General features: G+C 29.8%; 1 protein-coding gene across 1 annotated transcript; it reads right to left on the bottom strand.

Moving 5' to 3' along the window:
• Positions 1-79: 79 nt before the first annotated feature.
• Positions 80-24,326, bottom strand: LOC136969471 (uncharacterized aarF domain-containing protein kinase 2-like). Its single transcript, XM_067263640.1, has 8 exons — positions 23,562-24,326; positions 15,261-15,355; positions 15,017-15,166; positions 11,365-11,493; positions 11,091-11,198; positions 669-899; positions 458-583; positions 80-379 (listed from the first exon to the last, which is right to left on the bottom strand). The coding sequence occupies exons 1-8, from the start codon at positions 24,172-24,174 to the stop codon at positions 272-274; spliced, it is 1,560 nt and encodes a 519-aa protein (XP_067119741.1). The 5' UTR covers positions 24,175-24,326; the 3' UTR covers positions 80-271.
• Between the last annotated feature and the right edge of the window lie 12 nt (positions 24,327-24,338).

The following is a 24,338-nucleotide window of genomic DNA, read 5'->3' as shown; positions in this document are numbered from 1 at the left end:
AATGAATAGTTTATTTTGAAAATTACTGATGTTTTTTGTTTTACTTAATTCATTTTATGATGATAAATCAGCAAACAAAAATTTTTCATTAATATATTTTAACATTGAAATTTGACCAGTATATATTTACATATAAAAAAATCTTTGTAAAGATTTAAATAATTTGTAGTAATAAATTGAAAACTTTTTAAAGCATTTATTGTATTAAAGGAGGTAATTGGTTGCTTCCTGCAAGATATCTAAATTGGGATCAAGTGATCTACCCATTCCCTCAACTATCATTATCGCAATCATGACGGAGAGAAAAATTACTTTCTAGTTTGACACGATGACTCGTCAACAGATTAAAAACGCTATTCAGTAATTGACCAACATTGATCTAGCATAAATAGAGATTAGAATGTGTTAGAAATATTTATAGATCTTTACTTATAAAATATTTAAAAGGAAAGCTTACTGTTTTTAATGAAAGTGTGCTTTCTCTGGCTTTTGTAACTATTTCATTCATTTGGTCCTTAAATTTTTCTGGTTCTTTGCACTCATGGACAGAAAACCTCAAAAATATTTCACCTACTTCTTTTCCCTAATGTAATATTATATACAAATTAAATTTTGTATTAAATTAATCCAATCATTATCATCATCATAACAAAGTTATTAATATTTACCTTTCCTAATGCTACTGCTTTAAATACTTTACAGAATTTTACAAAATCAACAGGATTCAATGAAGATGTAAGTCCACAGTCTAATATAACAATTTGTAATGAATACTTAACTTTTGCTAAAACATTAGATTGCCTCTTTATAAAAGAATTGACTTTTTCATAAACTGGTAAGCTTTGTACAAGAATGTTTCCTGGATGTAAATCACTATGAACTAAATTATCATTAAATATCTGAAAAAAATTTTTTTTATATAATTCAGTAAACATAGCATTACAACTAATTAAGATCTATATTTGAATATTTAAATATAATAAATAATAATAACATTTTATATATACTGTAATTCTATATTTATTCGATATTAGCTTTTACCCATTTGAGATCATGGTAAGAATAAAAAATTTATTATATTATATATTTTAATTTTTAAGTAATATTGTATCAGAATACTATTCCAAGTGACATAAAAATATATGAAGAAATGAGGGAAATAAAAGTCTAAAAAGATAATTATACATTTAATTACTATAATTTTTTATCTGATATGTCAATATGTTTTCTCTCAAAATTGCTTCATTTCTATTTTCTTCCTTAAATATTTTTCTTGAAAATTCCTTTTATTATACATTTACAGAAAATTTATTCTTAGAGTATTCTACATAAATTGAACAATATACTGTAAGTTCATTTGTTGTTATAAAATTAATTTTTTCTTATTGTCAAAACAGTTATAGAAAATCAACTGGATGACGAGGCCTGTAACTTTCGTGGTCTGAAGTTGAAGTCTGATTCAGCTCAGATATTTTTCTCGAACGGATTAACTCATTTACAGTGGTACCTTGAAACTCAAATGCCCCAGAGGTTGAACAACTTGAAATCTGAACACTTTTTTTGAAGAAATTCTGCCAATTCAAACTTTTCTTCAAACTCAAACACAAACAAAGATAGCCATACTGTACGGGTGCAATGTTGGCAGATTGTGTTAATTTTTATCTTGGGCCACAATGAAAATCTATTACTTTTCTAAATCCATTGATATGAGTTTGGGATAAGAATTGAATGAGTGCAGCCACATTCAGTTCACTTCCTTAATTTTATTGCATTTTTTCGTTGTTTTTAATCTATTATTATTTTGATTGTTTTATGCATTAATTAGGACATTTACTTCTGTTATTTTAGTTTAGGTTATGATTTTTTAATTTACTTTACATTATTCCTTATGGAAAAAATAGCTTTGGAACTCAAACTCCTAGGAATGAACTGAATTTGAGTTCTGAAGTACCACTGTTTGTAGCATCTATCTCTCAACATCTGGCCAATTAATTGAGGATTTGGTCAAACCCATAATGGCTGAGAAAAAATATGTAAGGTGGAAAGAATTAAAATTTAAATTATAGAAAACCGACCCAGGCTTACTGTGGAAGAACTGGAATGGACATTGTGCTAGTGAAGGTGTCATCTGACGAAAATGAGTCATTCTCTGCTTGCAGACATCATGCAGTGAGTAGAGAATTCTGCTCACTGCACAATACCTACACTGCAATTCTGCTTACATTTGGAATACAGGTGGCCTCGACTTTCGCACAATTTGCTATTTTGCACATTTTTTAAAAATTCAACTTTTTAAATATTTTTTTTGATAATGAAAAAATTTGCTTCCATGCAGAACACTCATACACTACAAAATGCGGTAGCTCACTCTACGTTCTCGGACACACATTACTTCCTACAATAGCGGACTTCTCGGAATCCTAATCACTACTGTGTTGTTCTGAGCAAGAGGTCAAAACAGTTTCAGTCTTGCATTAGGGCATGCATCAACCTGTTGTGTGTTTTGCCAATTTATTGTTTATGTTTAAATATTTCATCTGGAGAAACTGCAGTGTTGATACAAACAAAAAGAAATTAACGAGTCATAAACTTCATATGATCAAGACAAAGATGGAAATAATTAAACATTCTGAAAACAGTAAATCTTTTGCTTCAATCAAACATTTATACAATGTAAACAGATCTGCAATATGCTAAATTTTGAAAAATAAGAGTAAAATTAAGGAATACATTCAAAATTGTGGAAATAGAAATATATTTTCAAAGATTGTTTCCAAAAGACACGGCATAGTGATGGATGAAATGGAAAGATCTTTGTCATCATGGATTGATGATCAACATCAAAATAATGTCCCTCTGAGTTTTTCAATTATTCAAGCTAAGGCTCTTAGTTTGCATGAAGATTGGAAGACTAGATTAAATGAAGATTCTAACACAGTGTTGCAAGAAAGTACATGGCATGTTATAGAAATCTTTATCAAAAAAAGAAAAAAAAAAAAGGGTGGTATTCAACTAAATCTTGACAAGTTTATAAAGAAAACACCCAAAAGCACTTAAACACACATCATTAACTTCATTATGTATACATATTAATAAATAAATACTTTAAAACACAGTTTTTGGTGCATATTTTTTTACAGCCCTCTACTTTTCAACATTTGCACACACTTTCAGGAACCAATTATGTGTGAAAGTTGAGGGCCGCCTGTATCAAATAAACAATTCACTCAGAAAAGACAACAGACAGTGATTCAATTTTTAAGCACTGAGGGGTACCATCTGTAAAATACAGACAGTATGAAGAAAGAAATGAGTTGCAAAAACAATACTTCAAATGTTCTGAAGCAGCTGAGAAAGTACAATTGATTTTCCATGTCCTGACCAACTGTATTATGATTATAAATAAGAGGAGAGAATATTTTCTTGCCTCACTCTATTTTTTATATTAAATTATTTTGTCTTACATTCAGTTTTAATAAATTTTGATGTATTTACTATTCAATCATAATAAAGATAACCCAATATAAAAGTTTATGTATAAATAATAATGATTAATATATATTTAATATACAATATTGTAATATTTAAATTATTAGTTACTTATTAAACATCTCAAGAACTGGTATATATTATCTAAAAACACACCAGTTAAACAAACAACAAAAATATTTAATATAATGAATGTTTTTGCTCATATCAATCAGACGTCTTCAGGTTACATAAACATATTAAAGAGCAAAATACCAAATTGAATTTTTAAATGCTGAGGCTCAAGTGTGCACTCTATGCAGAGAATGTACATCATAAAGAAAAAACATTATATAACTAATAAACTAAGAATATTTTGATTTATAAACTTGAGCACATCAATGAAGTAATTTACTATTACTTTGAACCATGCTCTCCACACCATTGATAGATTGTCTGATTCCCTGAAGTTGATGGCAGTCTGATTTTTCTCAGTTTTATGAATTTCTAGAGACTCGAAGTATTTTAAATGTGCGGGATCTGCTGAGCGGTGTAGTAGTCTGGTATCATTGTAAGAGACCAGAAAGCCATTGTCACTTGCCTATGTGCCTGGACAATGCTATATAGTTTTTCTAACACTATATTTATTTTTTTTTGATGCAAGTAGTCAAGAACCTCCAATGTATATAACAGTCTGTCCTTGGGTCATTAGGAGAATAACATATCTGTGGCGAGTGGTAATCCTCTATATTGTTATTCTTTAACAAAGAGGAGAGGGTGGGCTTCTCCTATTTGCCAATCTGATGTTAGAGACACTACAACTTCTTTACATGTTAAAGAACATGTTTTCTTTACATGCCAAGGGACATTTTTTGAACCATGAAAAACTTAAAAAACAGTTGGCTTGCAATTGGATAAATATGGTAAATGGAAAATGTGGACATAATAAATAATTATGCAGATATAAGATTTGTATTATTTATATAATTATCACTCATCATTCAATCTTAATAGTTAGACATGCACACTGTGTGCCTGCAGGTGATATAATTTATTTGATAAGTTGCACTGTGGTTGGAGATTATAGTTTTAAATGATAATACTAAAGTTATGGCTGCGTAAAAATACCCATTGTATATGTTCTATACAAACAGTAAATCCTATCAACATTCCTTCCATAGCTCTTTTTTTGCAGGCCAAATAATATAAACATTGTAATTTTAACTTTAATATAACCAGAAGAAAGAAATACTTATAAAACACAGAACTGGACAATTAGTTACTGCAAAATTCAAAATTCCCATTTCACATCTGTCCAGTTACACATTAGAACATGCACTGATTGAGTGATATATTATGAAGTATATTCAATAAATAAAGTTAGTAGCATTACTAAAGAAAAATAATATAACATACAAGGATGAAACTAATAATACTGAAAGAATGTACAGTAATAAAGACCTATACAAATAATTATCCCTGCCAGGTGGCATTTGTGTTCATTATATGGTTTACAAGATGGTGTCGCCCATATCAAACTGCCCCAGAATTGAACAGCAAGCCATTATTCAATTTTTAATAACTGAAGCATTACATTTAAGAGTTAGTGAGATCCATTGTAGATTTGCACACAATATGGAGAGTCATGCATATCATTGCAAAAAGCTTGCATGCGGGTTTGAAAGTTCAAGAAAGGCCAAAACTTCGAAGGTTTTTTAATTGAAGCTTTTTGCAGCAATATGCACAACTCTCCATATTGTGCATATATCCTATCATGAATTTGATTAGTTCTAATGTTTGATTTTGGTACAGTTTCATATGGGCAATACCATTTTGCAAACGGTGTGGTGGATGCAAATGCCAACTAGCAGGGATGACTATTGGTACAAGATTATATTACTGCATATATTACTGCATTACTGCATACATTACTGCAAGAAAAGTTATAAACTTTAAATCTTATTGTCCAATTAGTCAGAAGAGAAATATATATCTGATGGAAATATGAAAGATCTTTTCCAGAACGACTAGACCCGATATAAGAGAAGACGAAATTAGAGAAATAAACAAGAAATATTTATTGAATGGCTATACGAGAAACTCCTAAAGAATTGGTATGATAAATATTTAGAAAACAGATACGAAGTAAAGAAAAAACAGGAAGTGGATAAGTATGTTTCTTTTCCATACATTAAAGGTCTCTTTGAAAAATACCAAAAAATTTTTTGTAATAATTTAATTAAATTAGCTCTGATCCAAAAAAATAGGTTGTTCGGACCTGTAACAAGATCTCGTGTGAAAAAAGAATTACTGCAAGAAGGTGGTGTAGTTTATAGACTTCAATGTACATGCAGAACGCCAAATTTTTACGTCGGGGAAACGAAAAGGCTAATAATATAACGGAAAGGCATACTAAATAATATGAAAACATAACTGTTTTTATGGAGAATGTAGATTACTTCCTCTTTGATTGGAGAACATGGAATGAAAGTGTAATAATGCTTGTGTATGACTATCTGAAGCAGTTATTGTGCTGAAAATGACATATCTGTGTTGAAGGAAGCAAATGCTTACTGATGTACACTTGCTGATACGCATTTGCCAATCATCAACTGATATAGCAAATTCAAGTTAAACAAGGTCATGTTAAATGTGGAAGTTTAGGAAATGTTTTGTAAGATGTAAATAATCTCCTAGACAGACAATGATCTTCAATGAAAGTATCATGTAAAAGAATAATATATGTTCCAATTGGTAATGTCACTTCCCATGTAATTTTTAAACAAAACTATTTCTAAGAGATGACAAGATATAACTTTTTAACTGAATAAAAGAAGCTTGACAAGATAAACTTTTAAATTAAAAATTAAAATATATTTTAGAATTGTAATATATTAATAATTAAACTGTTTTGTTATTATTTGGTAATTGCATATTTAAATTAGTAATGTTTTTGAAAACTTTCTTAAATAAATACTTCAAGAAAAACATTTAATTAAATTATTTTACAATATTTAACAGGAACTCAGAAATGCTGCTAACATAATAATTTCAGTAATATTTTAAGATTTTAGAAAAAAAAATAACTGCTTAGCATATTTCTAAATATTTGTTATATATTATAATATAATAACAAATTTAACAAATATAGAATATATATTTAAATATTTAAAAGAAAATTTTAATAAATTAAATTAATAAAAATTACAAATTCAATGCTTTCTGAATAGATTCATTATGACATAAAGTTTAAATAATAAATACAGTCAAACCTGTTTTTATGCGGTCTTTTTATGTGCGATTTTTATTTGTGCGATTTTTTTTATGCGAAGTTTTAATTTGTGCGATTTTTTATTTGTGCGGTATAGTTGGCGACTAGTCTCGTGCGATTCGTCATGTTTCAAGTTGACTTATTATAGCTAAATAAACTTATTATAGCATAAATGAACTTATTATAGTAATATTATTGCATGAATATGCGAAAAATGAAATAATTTATTTTTTAAGTCAACAAAACACCACCTGGACAAAAATATGTAAAACAGACGATAGACCAGACGATGCAGTCAAGTGCTGACATCTGTTGTCAATAAATTCTATTTCGTACAGTTTTGAGTTATTTTCTATGTGAGACTTTTTTTATGCGGTCCCTGTTGACAGCATAAAAAAAAATATTTTTTTAATTGTGTTGCGAAAACTACTTTTTACAGCCATTCGTGAAGTTTCGTGCGATTTTTTTAATGCGTTTTTTTTTTAATGCGGTCCCTATCCCCCGCATAAAAACAGGTTTGACTGTATAATGCAAAAATATAAAATTATATATTACTAAATAATATGAAAACATAACTGTTAAATTTTTGAAAGAAATAGTATAATATAGAGCAGCGTTTATCGACCTGGGGGTCGCGGTGATATTAAAGGGGGGTCAAACGAAATTAATGTGATGATTGTATTTGTTTTTCATTTAAAATTTTCCCCATACATGGATCAAATTACAAAGAGCACATACACATCAAGTTGGAACTTGTAAATTGCTCATGTATGTTCATACCCGTCACTATAAATGCAGCGACATAAAATAATAGGAATAGTTGTATTACATTTTTTATACTGTCAGTATTTTCTTAATGTATAAAATTAGTACAATGTGATTATATAAGATTTAAAAAAATTTACATTTATAATTACAGTCAGCACAGTCGCTTACTGTTGTTATTCATTTGGATGGGGGTTGCAAAATATTAATTTTATTTATATTTACTATTTGGGGGGTCGCGGAGCTAAGAAGGTTGAGAATCGCTGATCTAGAGGATTAAATTTATAAAAATATTTTTCTTGATTTTCTGTCAGTTTCATTATTATTATAAAATCTCAAAACCAAATATGATCATCATTTTTGTATTGGATAAGTCAACTATAAAACTGATCATAAAATCTGTCAAATATTTATTGTTTATAGCAATGTGATATGACCTTAGAAAAAAATGTATATATTAGTATATTATGCAATTAGTTTGTAATATAGGCAATTATGGCATGAATGGAAGTTTGGCACATGAGTGGAGCGAGTGGATCAACTTCCATGAATGCCATAATCACTAATTATAAATGAATTGTCATACAGTATTTTGTGGTTAGACTACACCTATAACAGTATACTTATGGAACTCAAAATCATGTACAAACACAGTGTTTGCTGCACCCATGACATAAAGCCATGCCATGAAATATTTATGGCATGGATGCCACAAACACTGAATTTATACATGATTTTGAGTTCCATAAACATAGTGTCATAGGTGTAGTCTAACCACAAAATATTTTATCACATTATAATTTCTATGAAATAATTTCCAATCTTGTGCTAACGTGGAAAAATTGCAAAGAAATTGAGACCTCCTACACATAAAAAAACAAACTTTAGTTACAGGTTTTACACAAGTATGTTATTCAGACAACTGGTTTTTGAATATGTATCTATAATAATATGTTTATGTTCTTTAGAATATGAAACAAACACTTTAAAAGTTTATATGAAATTATATCGCATTTAATTAAACATAGAAATACTTGTAAACAGTTAAGAATAAACCAAAATTTTTTAAATGAAGTTTTATGTTTTTATTTGGCAAAAAACACTGGAAATATAATACTTAAGATATGTACATTTTTTGTAAAAAACTGAAAATGGGTTTGTAACCAAAATTGCAGTTTATTTTAAAAATATGATTCTTCTAAATACAATTTATTGAAAAATTTTACATAATGAATGAAAACTAAAATTGACTAGGATTAAAAAGAACAAATTAAAAAGGTTTTGAGATAATGTATTCTTATTTTCACCATAACTATAACAAGATTTATTGATAACTGACTAATTTATGCTTTATTTATTATCATCATTAAATCAAAATGAAAATGATTTCAATATCATTAATAGTAGATCAAAATATTATTTTAGTGATGAAAGCTACTGAATTTTACAATAATCTAGTGCTAGACATAGGTATTATCAGAATTTTTATTTCTTGAATTCTTTGCAATTTATTATACTTATTCCATTTATAATGTGTGTTTAATTTAAAATTAAATGTTATAATTTGTGCAACATTCTTAATATTATATATAATATACTTATTATAACATCAATAATATAATATACAATATTCACTAATAAAAGAAATATAAATTCTTATATTCTTATTTATATTTGTAACATTTTAATTTTCAAGTCTCTGAATCATTTAAAATATTCTAGTAAATTTAAATACAGTGGGTGATTGGTTAATGAACACTTTCATGAAAGACTTTTATGTTCGGATAACAAACACCTCACAGAACAAACACAAGAAGAAGCAACGTAAAATAATGAATACCAATTGGTCTTCCCTTGTCTTCAGACAACAATTTGAAATTTTTCGGAGTGCAGGAGACATTGACTCAACGCTCAACCCAGTATATACTGATCGAATAGTATTCCTCCGAACTTTGAAACTCTCCCTTGTAATTCCAACCTTTTATTTTCCTAACAGAAGCAATTCTTTGATAGTATTCACGAGACTGTCAGGTGGGCACTCATTAAATTTTTATTTTCGAAAGGTGAGAGTATAATACTAAAGATAGAGAGTGGGGCAGAAGATGTCTGATGTTGCTGGGCAGTATGGCTCGAACAGGTCTACAGTAGACCACAGTTCAATCTTATCTAAGAAAGATACTGTATAATCAAGAGGACTCAAGCAGCTAAAGGAGTAACAAAAAACATAAAGAACGTTGAAGAGCTCATAATGGAACCTGAAACGGATCTGATGACAGAAGAACGCCAAGAACTCTTGAATGAAGAACACCAAGAAACTTGGCAAGATATGTTTTCTTCTGAAAAAAAAATTAATTCCAATATCTGCTATTAAAGATGTTTTGAAGTGTGAGGATGTCAGAACAACAGTCTTAGAATGGCATTCAAACCAGGATGAGGTTAATAGGCTCGGGGATCTGTACAATTACAATGCTATTAATTACTTCTGAAAAATCCTGAAGAAGACAGAAAAGCAATCAACATTAGACAGATTCTTTAACCCCCACAAATGGAAAAAACATGACTAATAAAAATGCAAGACTGTATATATATGTATTTTTATTATTACATATAAATAAACGTAGTAAGAAAGTATATATTTTTTATTTTTTGGGGTCTTCAGAATGAATTAATCAAATTCCCATAAAAACCTATGGTAAATTGATAATTGGTTAACGAACAACTCAGACAGCGAACAAAGTCTTGGAACGGATTATGTTCGTTAACCGATCACCCACTGTAGTTTGTTATTTGTTAAGAATGATCTAAATTTTAGCAGACTAAAATTTTTAAATTCAATTTTTGTAATCTTAGAGTAACAGTTTTTTTGTTTGTTTATTATATTATAGTATAAAGTTTTGTCAATTTTTCAACTATCCTATTTTATTAATACTTATTCCTTAAAAATTTTTTAAAAATATACTCAACATTTTGAATTATTTAAAATAAATTTCACTATCATTTTATGATTAAGCATTTTATATTTTTAATTACAAATTATATTGTTTCAATACTATATTGAAATTATGCAAACATATTATACTGAATTTATTGTAATTTAGATTATACAATCAAATAATATATCCGAATATCTATTCGTATTAGGGAGAAAGTATATTTAGATTGTATCATACATAGATTTCCTAGACATTAATATAAGATGTTAAAATTGCTTTTACTTGGAATATACTTTGTGTCATCATAAAATTTTTAAAATTCATTTAATTATATTAAAATACATAACCTTGTGAATCATAACTAAAATATATTTTTTATAATTTTTTAATGAGATAATGTTAATTATTATTATTATGATATTCACTAAACTTTAATACATATTTTGATTTTTGAAAAAAAAAACAATTACATGCCTATAAAAAGAAATTATAAGAATTCATTCATATATTCCCATTGTATACCATTATTTATTTTTTTAACAAATTACAATACATATTTCATTTATGGATGTCTTTTGTTCTTGAAATATAATAATAAATTTTAAGATTAAAAAATATTTAGCATTTTAATATTAGTTTAAAGATATATTTACCATTTTTAGAATCACATTTGCTCCTAATTCAGCAAGTTGTTGTTTTATATCATTGCCTTTATTAACTTGACTTTGGTTAGCTATAATTTTTGATATAGGCTCACCTTCCTATTGTTGCAAAAGATAAGAAAAACATATTAAAAATCTTTCATTATAAATAATATAAAAATAAAAATTTAATATTTATATTTTTTTAGGACTTGCATTAATTTCATTTTCTAGTATTATTAACAAGAAAGGTAATATTTTAATAAATTTTCAAATAACATTTTACCTCCCACGTTTCTACTAAAACTTCTCTTTTAACATAAGGCCAAATTGGTTGAGGAAATTTTACTGAAGAAATTCCTTGAAAGTTTTTGGAAAATTTGTCCAATATTCTCCCTTCCTGTTCCAAATCCATCTAATAAAAAAATACATATTAATGTATTTATTCTTATATAAATTTTGAATTTAAAAAGTATAATATTTTGAAGTATTATTTATAAATTATTTTGAATTAAATGAAAAAAATAAAAATCTATAAACATGGAAAAACACTTAACTTGCATTCATTCAATCATTCTGATTGTATATCATTAACTAACACAATTTCAATTTCATAATGTTTGCATTTTAGAAATAATGAAATTTAACAGCGTAAATAATTTCAAAAATTTTCTTTTCAATCTGTAATATTAGTTCTTTGAAACTTAATTTCAGCATTAGTTGACCAACTCTTAGTGAAGATAATAAATTATATATATATGCTCAAAATGTTCTTTGGAGGAACATAAATTTTGCTCAATTCCGAGTTTTTGACCAAAGATATTTTTATGAGATATAAAAATGTTTATATACTGAAATTTCAAACAACTTTAATTTGAATTAGTAATGAATTAAAAGTAACAAAAATTAATTTTCAAATTTTTTTAATTTTGGAGGTAGCAAATGCATACTTTTCAAGTATAAATTTGAAATAACTACACTGGGAAACAAAATGAAAGCTCAATGCTATCTCCAACCTATTAACTGGAGTAAAAATTGCTAACGTTTACGTCGCCCCTTCCAGGCACTTCTTCGGGCTTTCGATAAAAGATCGTTGCGAGCTGTATATTGACCTTCAAACCTCCCTTTCAAAGGTGAAAAGTTAGTGAATTTTAGAACAATTTTTACTCCGGTTAATAGGTTGGAGATAGCGTTGATTTATCATCCCGGGGTATCAGAAGGATTAGAAAGTAGATCAAAATGAAAGCTTTTTTCGGCACACAAATGAAAATACCTGATCCTAATAGAATTTTTTATGCTGTTTTCAAATACATAAACAGTTTTTCTCCATCACATCTGGTTTTTTTGTGACAGCCAGTTTAAATGTAAAATATATTTATTTAGACAACATGCATACACTTATTTATTTATCTTGTCTAAAATGGCAAGATGTGGAGTTTCTGCTATGTTTGGCATTTGGAGAATCCCTCTTGAGCGTTTAATAGTAATCAGCAAGCATTCTTGAATTCCACTGGCCCTGATACTTCTTTTCCATGATAGAGATGTCTTATAAACTACAAGCCAACCGATGCAATAATAAATTATGAGACAATTTATTAGTATTATAGCTGATATCTAGCCTGATAACATACAGCATTGTTTGGCTTGTAGTTTATAATGTATCGGGTTGTAACGTTGTTGTTTGTTTAGAGATGTCTTGATGGAAACGCTCTCTGTGTTCATCACTGACAGCACCAAGATTGTCGAGGAAGAAATCCAGGTGGAAATCCAAGAAATGCATTCTGAGGGATACATTACATCCCATATCTTTGTAAGATTGTAAGAGCCTACACACAATTTCACAGTAATTTGGAGCTTTGTGATTATCCAAGAAATTTTGTGCAACATCTTTGAATGATTTCCATGCTGACTTTTCAACTGCACTTAACAAGCTTTCAAATTTATCATCTTTAATTAAAGTTCTTTTTTGTGGGCCCGTGAAAACTCCAGCTTTGATTTAGCATCACTTATATGAGGAAATTTTTCCTTCAAATAATGAAATCCAGCATTGTTTACATTCATTGCCTTGACAAAGTTTTTGAAAAGTCCTAACTTTATATGAAGTGGAGGTAAAAAAATCATGTTAGCATTGACTAATGGAGCATAAACTTTATTTTTCTGGCCAAAAATAAACATTTCATGCTTTGGTCATTCCTTCATGACGTAATGATTTTTCTTGTCTCTGCTGTTCCACTCACACAAGAAACAACAAAATTTAGTATAGCCAAGCTGCATTAATAATACAATGATTTTTAAATCACAACATATGATCCAATTGTACTTGTGATAATGAATTTTTTCAAGTAAGAGTTTCATATTTTCATAGGTTTCTTTCATTTTAGTTGAATAAGCTAATGCACAGAAGGAAATTTGTTTCCATTGTGTAAAAGCACAGCTTTAAGACTACATGAATTAATGAAAAGTCTCCATTCCATGGTATTATGTTTATGATCGAGTGCATCCACCACACTACTAATATTATTGCAATAAATTAAATCACTTTCTTCAGAATAGTAGTCTTGAAAATCTTCTTAACAATTACGAAAGAAACACACCTTAGTTGTCTGATAAAGTAAATTCCAACCTTTCAGTCAAGACGCTAAAAGTTCAGTCTGTTTTTTAGACACATTTAGATCTCTAACAAGATCATTTAGCTCACCTTGAGTTAATAAATGAGGTTCACAAGTACAGGTGGTAGCTAAGGCATCAGCCTACCACTCTGGGGGACCGAGGATTAAATTTGAGGGAGCAAATCCCCAGAAATTTTTCATGGTCAGTGTGTCCTGTTCTTCACCACATGGTTGCCCCATTGTGGGCCTGACCAATGCAAACAATGCACTTGGAAAAAAGTACTGTTTCATGCCACATTTAAAAACACAAAAATTGATTAACATCAAAGCAAATTTTATGTGCAAAATAAAAAGATTAACAATTTTAGAACTGAAAATGAATTCAGCAAATATAACAATAAATTAAAATATAAATATTTTATTTATTGTTTTTAAATTACTGATGTTCCTATAAATAATTTGTTCAATCATTTGGAACTCAAACAAAATTACGAACAATTTTTTATAATATGTGAGTCAAGCTAAAACAGAAAATGTATTATTATATAAATAATATCACTATTTAGCAATGTTATTTATATATATATGCCTTGCTGGGGTTTGCAATGGCCGGTTGAGTGCCTTGGAAGATGTTTATAGGACGTGGGTGCTTGATGTGTCTCCAACCGGTGTTGTAATAACCGTCAATAGTTATAACGTTAGCTTATATATGCTGAAAGAGGAGATCGGACTGGAGGTCCAGATAGCGTAACTGGCAACGCATCTGCACAGTAAGCAGGAATTGTGGGTTCGAGTCCCGCTCTGGGTCGATTTTTTCTTCCAGTGGTTCTAAATTATTTAAATTAATTAATTAAATATTATAATTATTAAATTTAATAAGAGATGGTGCCTAATGCTTCCCTCTAGTGTCAAATTGGTTGTATAATTTATTTAGTATTTAGCCATATCTAGCCTGATAGAATTTAGCATTTGGTTGGAGTCTAGCTTATAGAAAATGTATTTTGATTAACTTATATTAAGAAATGAAAGGAATGCTATATTGTACTTATTTTTTGCCTTAGAAGGATATAAGTTAATAAAAACATATTTATATACATGCATTCAAATACACTGCAAAAATATTTATATGAATGAATGTCATATTTGGTGTGTTTGTTGCTCAACTGAAAACAAAAACTGTAAAATAATAACCTTTGTGTAATAATAATTCATGCAATTAATTCTTCTTAATTATAATCTTGATATTAATAAAACTAAAATGACTAACAGAATGAAATATTTCATTTTCAACATCTATGATTATGATGAGAATAAATTTAAATTATTTACTTGACTAATCATAAAATGACTGAATTCTTTTACACATCCATTGAGGTCCAACCATTTTAAAAAAGGAAGAACAAATTCAACTAATTGAGCAAGACTTTTAAACAATAATAAATCTTCATGAAATCTTTTATGTATATTTGGATGCAGGACCTACAAAAGAAAATTTTTAAAAATATATAATTATTTTCTATTTTTATTTTTTGAGATAAAGAATTGTATTAATTACTGTATCTGTTTTATTTACTTTTATAGCTACTGGTACTACTTTTTCGTCTTTTATAAAAGTTTCTTCTTTGACTTCTTTATGAAAATATGCTTTCAATGAACTAAATATAGAATCTGTAAAATGGATAAACATTTTAATAATAAAAATAAACTGATATAAAATTTAATGAGAAGAAAAGCTATAACATAATAAAATATAAATTTTTTAAAATAAAAATTTACATAGAAAATGATTTCCATTTATAAACTTGCAGTGTAAGCTTCTATGTGCATGCTGAAAAGTTAATTATTTTATTTATAATTTTTGAGATTAGGGCCAGACTGGCTATCTGGCAATTCTGGTAAATGCAGAGAGACGGGTGCTCTTACAGACTAGTTAACACACTGGTGGAGTTATACAAGAAACGCTTAATTCTAGAAACCCCTTAGAAATGTCTTTATATAAAATTTTTAAACATAATATTAACAAAAGACATTAACATTTTCAATTTCTTGATCTGAGAGTATAACAAATATGCTATTATCTTTGTCTTTACTTAAAGATAGCAATATAGCAATATACAAAGACATGTTTATGAATAATTACTCTCATTGCTGATCATATATCTATATACATAATATCTACAGATATAATGTATTTGTACACTTTATCATAAATTTGAATATTTACAAACTTTGTTATAAGACTCGGAACACATTTGACATGAATATACAGTACTTAATGGATAGATTCACATACAAACTGTCTTTCTGCATTGTCTTTTTGAACAACAGGGCATATGTCCTCCAAGACAAATGTGGAAGTTTGGCTGGAAAACATTTGAATACCCATCTTATTTCCCCAAAGTGACTACCATGTCTTTGTACCTCTGAAGAAGAAACTTAAAGAAAAGTACTTCATATTGAACAATAATTTGATGCATATGAAGACATAAAAAAAATAGTTTTGAGAACAACTGAAGACTTTCTTCCATAATCCATAAACTAATTGTGAACTGGAACAATTGTCTAAACATCAGCAGAAATTTATTTTAATTGTACTACTGTTTCCCCAAAAATATTGAACTTGAACAATTTTTGGTATGAGCCAAAAGTTCTATATACATGGTATATATGGTTATAAGAGTTCATGTATACATGGTGAACATAATTAATGTTCACATACTTTAACTCTTGCATAACACATTTGTTAAACTGACAAATGTAAAACTTGGTAAGTATACTTATATATACAGGGTGTTTTTTTAAACTGACGGTACTCAGAGACATCTGTAGAACAATCTAACAGCCGGACTGTTGCCAAATTTGGGAGAGTGACTAAGGACAACATGGGAAAGAGATTCCGCAAAGAACAAAAGTAGTACCCAAATTTGCCAGTGGGGTGGATTTGGCGCTGTTGTAGCGAAACAGCTAAGAATTTGTTGAAGGTTCACAGACTGCACTTGTTGAAGGTTCACAGGGACCATTGCTGGTAGTAGCAGCGCCTGGGGAGTGGCATGACAATTGGAAATGACGCCTTCGATGGTATGGCAAGTTCTGCGAAAAGTTCTCAAGTTCTATCCATACAAGATAGGCCACCTGCAAGAATTAAAACCAAACGACCATGCTACACGGTTGACATTTGCTCTGACATTTTACTTAAATTCAGGTAAAAATGGCCCTCATCTCCCCAGAGAATTATCCACGGCCAAGCATTGTCCACCTCTATTCTGGCAAGAAATGTCAGAGCAAATGTCAACCATGTAGCATGGTCATTTGGTTTTAATTCTTGGAGGTGGCCTATCTTGTATGGATAGAACTTGAGAACTTTTTGCAGAACTTGCCATACTGTCGAAGGCATCATTTCCAATTGTCGTGCCACTCCCCAGGCGCTGCTACTAGCAGCAATGGTCCCCTGTGAACCTTTAACAAATTCTTAGCTGTTTCGCTACAACAGCGCCAAATCCATCCCACCAGCGAATTTGGGTACTACTTTTTTCTTTGCGGAATCTCTTTCCCATGTCGTCCTTAGTCACTCTTCCAAATTTGGCAACAGCCCAGCTGTTAGATTGCTCTACAGATGTCTCTGAGTACCATCAGTTTAAAAAAAACACCCTGTATATATGGTATGATATGGAAGACATTTATGAGATAAAAAAATGTTTATATATAGTTTAAACATATGACAATTAAGCTAATAGCTATACAAGGTAAAACCAATGGCTATAAAAGGTATCAAACATTTTGTATGCATTAAGAAAGCAACTGCCCAATGTGCATTCTGTTATTGTCTACAATACACTGAAAGCCCAAAATTGCATTAGAAACTGTTGATCAAAGATTGTTATAAGCTATGCTAGTGATATGACATATCATGCTGATGTTAGATCAGTCAAGTTACAAATGTCATTTTGAAAGATATTGGCTATTAATAAACCTGAAAGTCAGAAGATGCATAGATTCAGATATGGTAACTCGAGTGGCCATGCTAAAAAGAAACAACTGATAATCCTATCATTTTCATGAAATTTAACAAAACTTGGCACCATTATAATAACAATAAACAACTGCTAAAGTTATGGTTACCAAAAAGAATGTTTAATCAGAAATGTTTACAACCAAGATTTAGGCTACCTTCAACTCACAAAATAAATGAAATAGAATTCCATTTTTGTGAATTCTATTCTGTTTATTCTGTGAGCTGAGGTCAACCTAAGTCTTGATTGAAAATATTTCTGATTATCATTTTTGGTGACCAGAACTGTGGCAGTTGTTTATTATAATAATAATCCTATTAGTTTTGAAATAGGTTCAAAGTAGTTCCATTACATATATAAGGGGCCATCCACAAATTACGTAAGGTATTTTGCGGTGGGTGGGGTCAAGAATTTCTTACTCAGGGGTAGGGGGGTAATAGATCTCGTCTTATGTAATATATTGTTTTTATTTTTTGATCGCGTTGAGTGGTAAAGTTTTGAATTTGGCTTTAATTTGGCGGTTTCTATTAAGAACGCTCGTTGTACTAATGCCATCAGATGTGACGTGATAGAATAATAACGCTAGCAGACTCACTCTTTACACATTTTTTATTGTGGAAGAAAGGCCGTGTAGGGGTTTCTCACTGTTTTTTTTATTTGAATAAGTGTACCACTCCTATGGGTATATAACACTAAGAATACATAAACCAAAATACACGATACAAAGTATGCATAAAATTAATATTCAATTTTTTGTGAAAACTAAAATGTAAAACTAGAAATTATAAATAATCTTATCTTCCATATTTTTTTAACATAATTGTAAAAAGTATCAAACAGTGGCTTCTGAACAAGCTTATCGAATGGATATGGCCACCTGAAACCAAGCATAAAGATTTCTAATTTCAGAATAAGTCTATGTTGATTTTAAATTGGACAATGATAGATCATATGGTCGACAGTGTCTAGGTTTTCTGTAGAGCAAAAACAAGAGGAAGTTTCTGTCCGGTTATACATGCTCAGTAAGTAGTTGAGCAGTAGCAAATGTTAAATCTCTAAGTGGTGATGAGAACCTGCATTCAACACTAGGAAAATAATCTTCTTATTCTACCAGTTTTACTGCTCAACTATTGTTGATTCCACTTTTGCATAGCGTTGTCGTAAATATAATTTTTAAGGTTGCTGCATGAAAGAGGGATATGAGTGTAGTCCAAGTCAGTGTCCTTTGCAGCTGACTTAGCCTCAAAGTCGGCTTTTTCATTTCCTAGTATGTCAGTACGGCCACGAACAAACATAAAAGTTATCTTATTTACAAGATTTTTTATATGGTGCTGGATATATGTAATTTTATTGCTATTGAAGTTGGTATTTATTAGAAATTTTAGGAGCTTATTTAATAGAGCTTTTAGGACAGACTGAAAATCACTGTAAATGTTGATAGATAGAGTTTTGTTTAGTAGTGAAGTGGCCCACTGAACAGCTTGGTAGACAGCATCTTCTTCAGCTTGATATGTGGAGATATCTTCTAACATATTTTGGGCAAAATATCTCAGTTTGGAGGAAGATACAGACACTTGAGCAGACATGAAGGGGTCTTCTGGACCCATCTGTGTAGATATTAATGTCTGCATGGTTATCCATGGAGGAATGTACCCTGGGGATAACCTTGTTTACAGGGTGATGATCAGAGATAGGTAGAGGATATGATCCAGGAATCCTGATCACTTTTTAGTCCCAAAATTTTCGGGATTAAGTTTTCCTGATCCCGAGATTTTCGGGATTGACATTATTTTTAAGAAGTTGCAAAATAGACTGTATGAAGCGAAACGTTCAGTGCCAGTGCTCTTAACAGAATTGCTTGCCTACAATTTCAATATAAAACTTCTTGTATTTTGAACTAAAATGATAGGCAAGCAGTTCTCATACATTTACATCTATTTTCGTTAAAATTTTTCTGGTAATATACTTCATTTGTGCATTTTTGAATTTTTGCGGGCGCCAATCGATTTTCTGGTGCAGTCGAGAGCACTTTTGGTTGGCTGTAGAGTTCTAACATGACCCTTCAAAAATTCTAATAAGTCATTTGATGGAGGAATATCACCCTTAAGTAAGCGCTCCCACCAGCCTCTGGTTGTTGCATCCAATTTGAATTGAATAATGAACATAAATAATATGCTCAAAAACTCATTTATACTAAAATTTAGAGCTTCTAAGGATCGAATACACTCTGTAGTCAATTAAACAAAATTGTAACACTTGTCATGTGTGTTTATGTTATCTAGCACTGATGTACAGTCACACATGTCAGGTATATTACGTAACTGTAGACTTAATAATGCGGGGTGAGATCTTCCCACCTAGTGCTCAGTGCGTTTTATCTGTCAATGTGTCAGCCATCTTGTTTTGCCAGCGGATTTTGGTAGCATTTGTTGGCACAAACACTACTAAATAATTCTGAAATAATCCCGGGATTGACTAAGTATAATCCCGAAATCCCGGGATTAGAAAAAATGACCAGGATCGAATTCCCTAGAGATAGGGTACTTGCAATGTGGTAGTGTTGAGCTTTGATGTTTGTAGTTATGATGTAGTAGTTCAGAACCTTTTCTACAATACATAGTGGCAAAGGAAGGAGCTCTGCTAGAATCAGAGAGGCATTAGTAGAAACAGTTCTGCAGCACTTTGAAATTCTGATGGAAAACTGTCTTTGAAGAGAGAGTAATTTACTTGCTACTGAATATTTACTAATTACGTGATCCCAGCTAGAGGCCGCGTAAAGTAGCATTGGTTGTATTGCCCCATTATATACAGTTGTATAAGCTTTATGATTTAGTTCCCTGGTGCACCTAGCACATTTTAGCAGCATGTAGTTTATTTTCTTGGCCTTAGCCAAGATGTAACCAATATGGCAAGAGAATGTGGTTTCTATTTGTTTTTTGTTTTATTTTGTATGAAGTTTCTGTTTACACGTGCACTAGCTGGTCGATCTGTCGAAGTTTTTTGCGTTCTTTTGTGAAAATTAAAATTAATATAAAAATGAATATTATGATATTGATTAATGATGATAATAAAAAGATTGTTAATAATTAAAAAATAAAGTTCTTAAAATAAATTGTTCATTCGGATTCATTAAATTTTTATATTTTTAAATTCGTTCACATAGTCTTTTATAAATAATAGTACATATTAATTAACTAATTAATAATAATATATTTTGGACCTAAAGTTTCTAGGGTTTCATTAAAAAAATTTATTTTCGTTAAAATCTTTCTATAAAATTATGCCTAAATATTATGTAAGATAGGGAAGGGGAGGGGGATCAAAGAAAATATTACGGTTTCTTACACAGGGATAGTTGGGGGTCTAGAATGGCCAAAATCGCCCTTACGTAATTTATGGATGGCCCCTAACAATGTGTGAAAAGTGAAGGTGAAGAAGCTCTTTCATAAATAAAAATGGTAAATTGGATTAGCTGAATCCAAGTGTCAGATGACAACATGTCTTTTGTGTTGCTACATTATTCCCAGGGCTCTTATCAACATGTGTAATTTGTCAAGAAGATAACACAGTATTTAGTGTTAATCACTTTAATAGAAATATAAGAAAATATACTTAAAATTCAAATGTTTTTGACATTTACAAAGATGACTTTCAGAAACTGATTTTGGAATAAATTATGCATATAAAAAAAATCAGTTTTTGAGGAAGACATCTTTGTAAATGTCAAATGTTTGAATTTTTAGTATATCTTCTTACATTTTTACTATAGTGATTAACACCAGACTATGTGATCTTCTTAACAAACTATATTTTGTTGGTATATGCCATAGTAAAGTTGGCTCAAGTAAAATTTTTTAAAAATTTTTATTTCATAAAATCTTTTGCATCATCTCATTAGTGTACCTACTAAGTTTTTGTTGAGCTAATAGGTGTCACTCTATGAGACTCAGAATAGATAAACTTATAGTCACTGTGTATTTTAATTTCCAATACTACCAAAATGGTAGATAAAATAATAGTTCTTAAACTATTAATATATAATTTTGCGATCAATAACATAGTTCACATGAATGATATAACTTATTAACTTAAGTGTTTTAAATATTACTCTACATGAAAATGGTACAGATTATAATAAGTCTGTAGATAAACAAAATATCTATAAGTAAAATGTTTTATTGAGACATTTAAAGTCTTATATCGCATTAGAAAATTTAGTTTACATCATTCAATTAATTTTTTATCATAGTATTGTACAATTTTGAAAATCAGTATAACTTCTATGAAATTAAGATTCATTTTCTACTAAGAAGAAAAATTGATTATTTCCTGGGCCCCTATCAACATGTGTAACTTGTCAAGAAGATAACTCAGTATTTGAGGTAATCACTTTAATAGAAATATAAGAAAATATACTTAAAATTCAAATGTTTTTGACATTTACAAAGATGACTTTCAGAAACTGATTTTGGAATAAATAATGCATATAAAAAAATCAGTTCTTGAAATCTACTTTATTGAATCTGCTTTATTCAAGATAAAGCAGAAAACAGTAGATTAAAACACTGAATTGTTATTATTATATAACTATTAAGTTCAAATTATTTCAATGTTTTTATCTATGGCATTCTGTTCCTTATTATAATTAAACTTTTATTACAATGATACTACTAAATTACTTTTACAACAAGCAAGTTTCTGGCATATTATAACTGACAAGACTATGTCTCGTCTCTAAAATTACACTGCTGTCAATGGCTGCACACCTTGGAGGTATGAAGGAGTACATGTCAGGAGTTGCAATTTGGCACAGAGTATTTGGTGCCCAAATCATGCACACATAAAATAAACCAGACTTGTAGGTAGTCAGGGAACCAAGAACTGGGTCAAAAGAAAATATGAATTGCTGAGTCTGTTTCTACAAACAGGCACGAGTGTGAGATTTGCACGTGCGTTACTTGCACTCTCCAAGACATAGTCTAGTCCCAAAAATGGCTTTGTTGTTTTACTTGTTTATTATTTATGAGTTATATTTTCTGTCCTAAGTTTAGTTTTATTTATGTTACAAATGTTAAACAGAACAGGGGCATATCAATGGGATGCTAATGGTGCTACAGCACCCACTTGATACCAAAGCAATTACTTTTGTTACTTTGTAATACCCCATTCGCACCGAGCATTTCAATCTAGATTGTGACCAAGGACAGTGACTATGCCTTGGTGTGACCTCCCTCAACCATTTCAATTGCAATCGACTCAAGAGAGTTCTTGAAACTAGATCCAGTCATAAGAGAGATCCCACAATTCCACGTGCGCGAGAAAATACAAGATGGCTGCGGAACACGTGTTGGGCTATCGACAGAGAAATAAAAAAAAATACTGTATTTGGAAAGACGATGACATTTGTCTATTATTAGATATAAGGCAAGAAAAAGTACTGTATTTATTTCTAACCAAACTTCCATTTTGTTTGTTGGTGTTCATGTTCATGACTTACTGTGTAGTTATGTCAGTTTTATCATCACATGTAATAGCCAGGTTCTTCTCAAGCCAACTGCCTGTGCAAACAGCACGACATTTGACTGGCGACAGTCACAATCCAAATTGTAGGTAAATCGAGATCGAAGTGAGTCGTGGATTGTGTGCGAACGCAGTATTATTGTGATAAATTTCTAGTGAAAATAAATGTAATGATTTTATACCTTTCTATTCTTCCTTTTAGAATCACAGAGTTTAAAATCATAATTAGATTGATTCTAACATAATTTAATAATCTATCAAATACTGTAATGATTATAGTATTAAAGATATCATTATCAGCATTTTTTGAAATTATCCAAACTATTTTTTTTAACAAAACATACCTTTAGAATTAGGAATTTCAATCTTCTCCAATATATTTACAGGAATATTTTTACATTTCATTTCAGCTTTGTATACTTGTGCGACACAACCAGAACCAACAGGAACTTTACTTTCGAAACTGAAAATATCATTCCACCCATCTCCGAACGATTCTTTCAGTTGTCGAGCAGTAAAACACCAAGGGTGAGAATTTGTATGGCGTTGCAAGACCGATAATTTATCGCATATTTCAGACGAAAACAAATCTCTCCGTGTGCTAGCCCACTGCCCAAGTTTAATAAATACCGGTCCGGATAAATTCAATGAATTAAGTACAATACTCCACCAAATATTATTAAGTCTGTAATTTATACGTGATACAGGATATAGCAATAAAACAGGACAGAATAACAGAATTATACCAATATATCTTACTGATATCCTAGCTATATTATATATTTTCTTGGGAAAGTCAAATATAGAAGTCAATATTAATTTTTTATGAGTTAATTGAATCAAATGGTCTTGTTTTACAACCGCAAAACGAGTCTTTCCGGAAGATTTATCACAATAAACGTATCGGCATTTTGTAAATTTAACAGTATATATCCCTAAACTATATAAAAAGGGCATTATTTAATTAATTAATAATAAAATTAATGCTTATTAAACCCTAGACTCGTAATTTCATTATTAATAAGCTTGTTAATCATACTAATTAATTAAGATTATTAACATATTCCCTTTAAAACTTAACAAAATACACAAACTTAACCCCTAACACACCACGTGGTTAA

Source organism: Centruroides vittatus, unplaced genomic scaffold (assembly GCF_030686945.1).
Source record: "Centruroides vittatus isolate TY-2023 unplaced genomic scaffold, ASM3068694v2 contig_1788, whole genome shotgun sequence".
NCBI classification, from domain to species: domain Eukaryota; kingdom Metazoa; phylum Arthropoda; class Arachnida; order Scorpiones; family Buthidae; genus Centruroides; species Centruroides vittatus.
The sequence above is the reverse complement of the archived record's forward strand: the minus strand, read 5'-3'. Positions and strand labels throughout refer to the sequence as shown.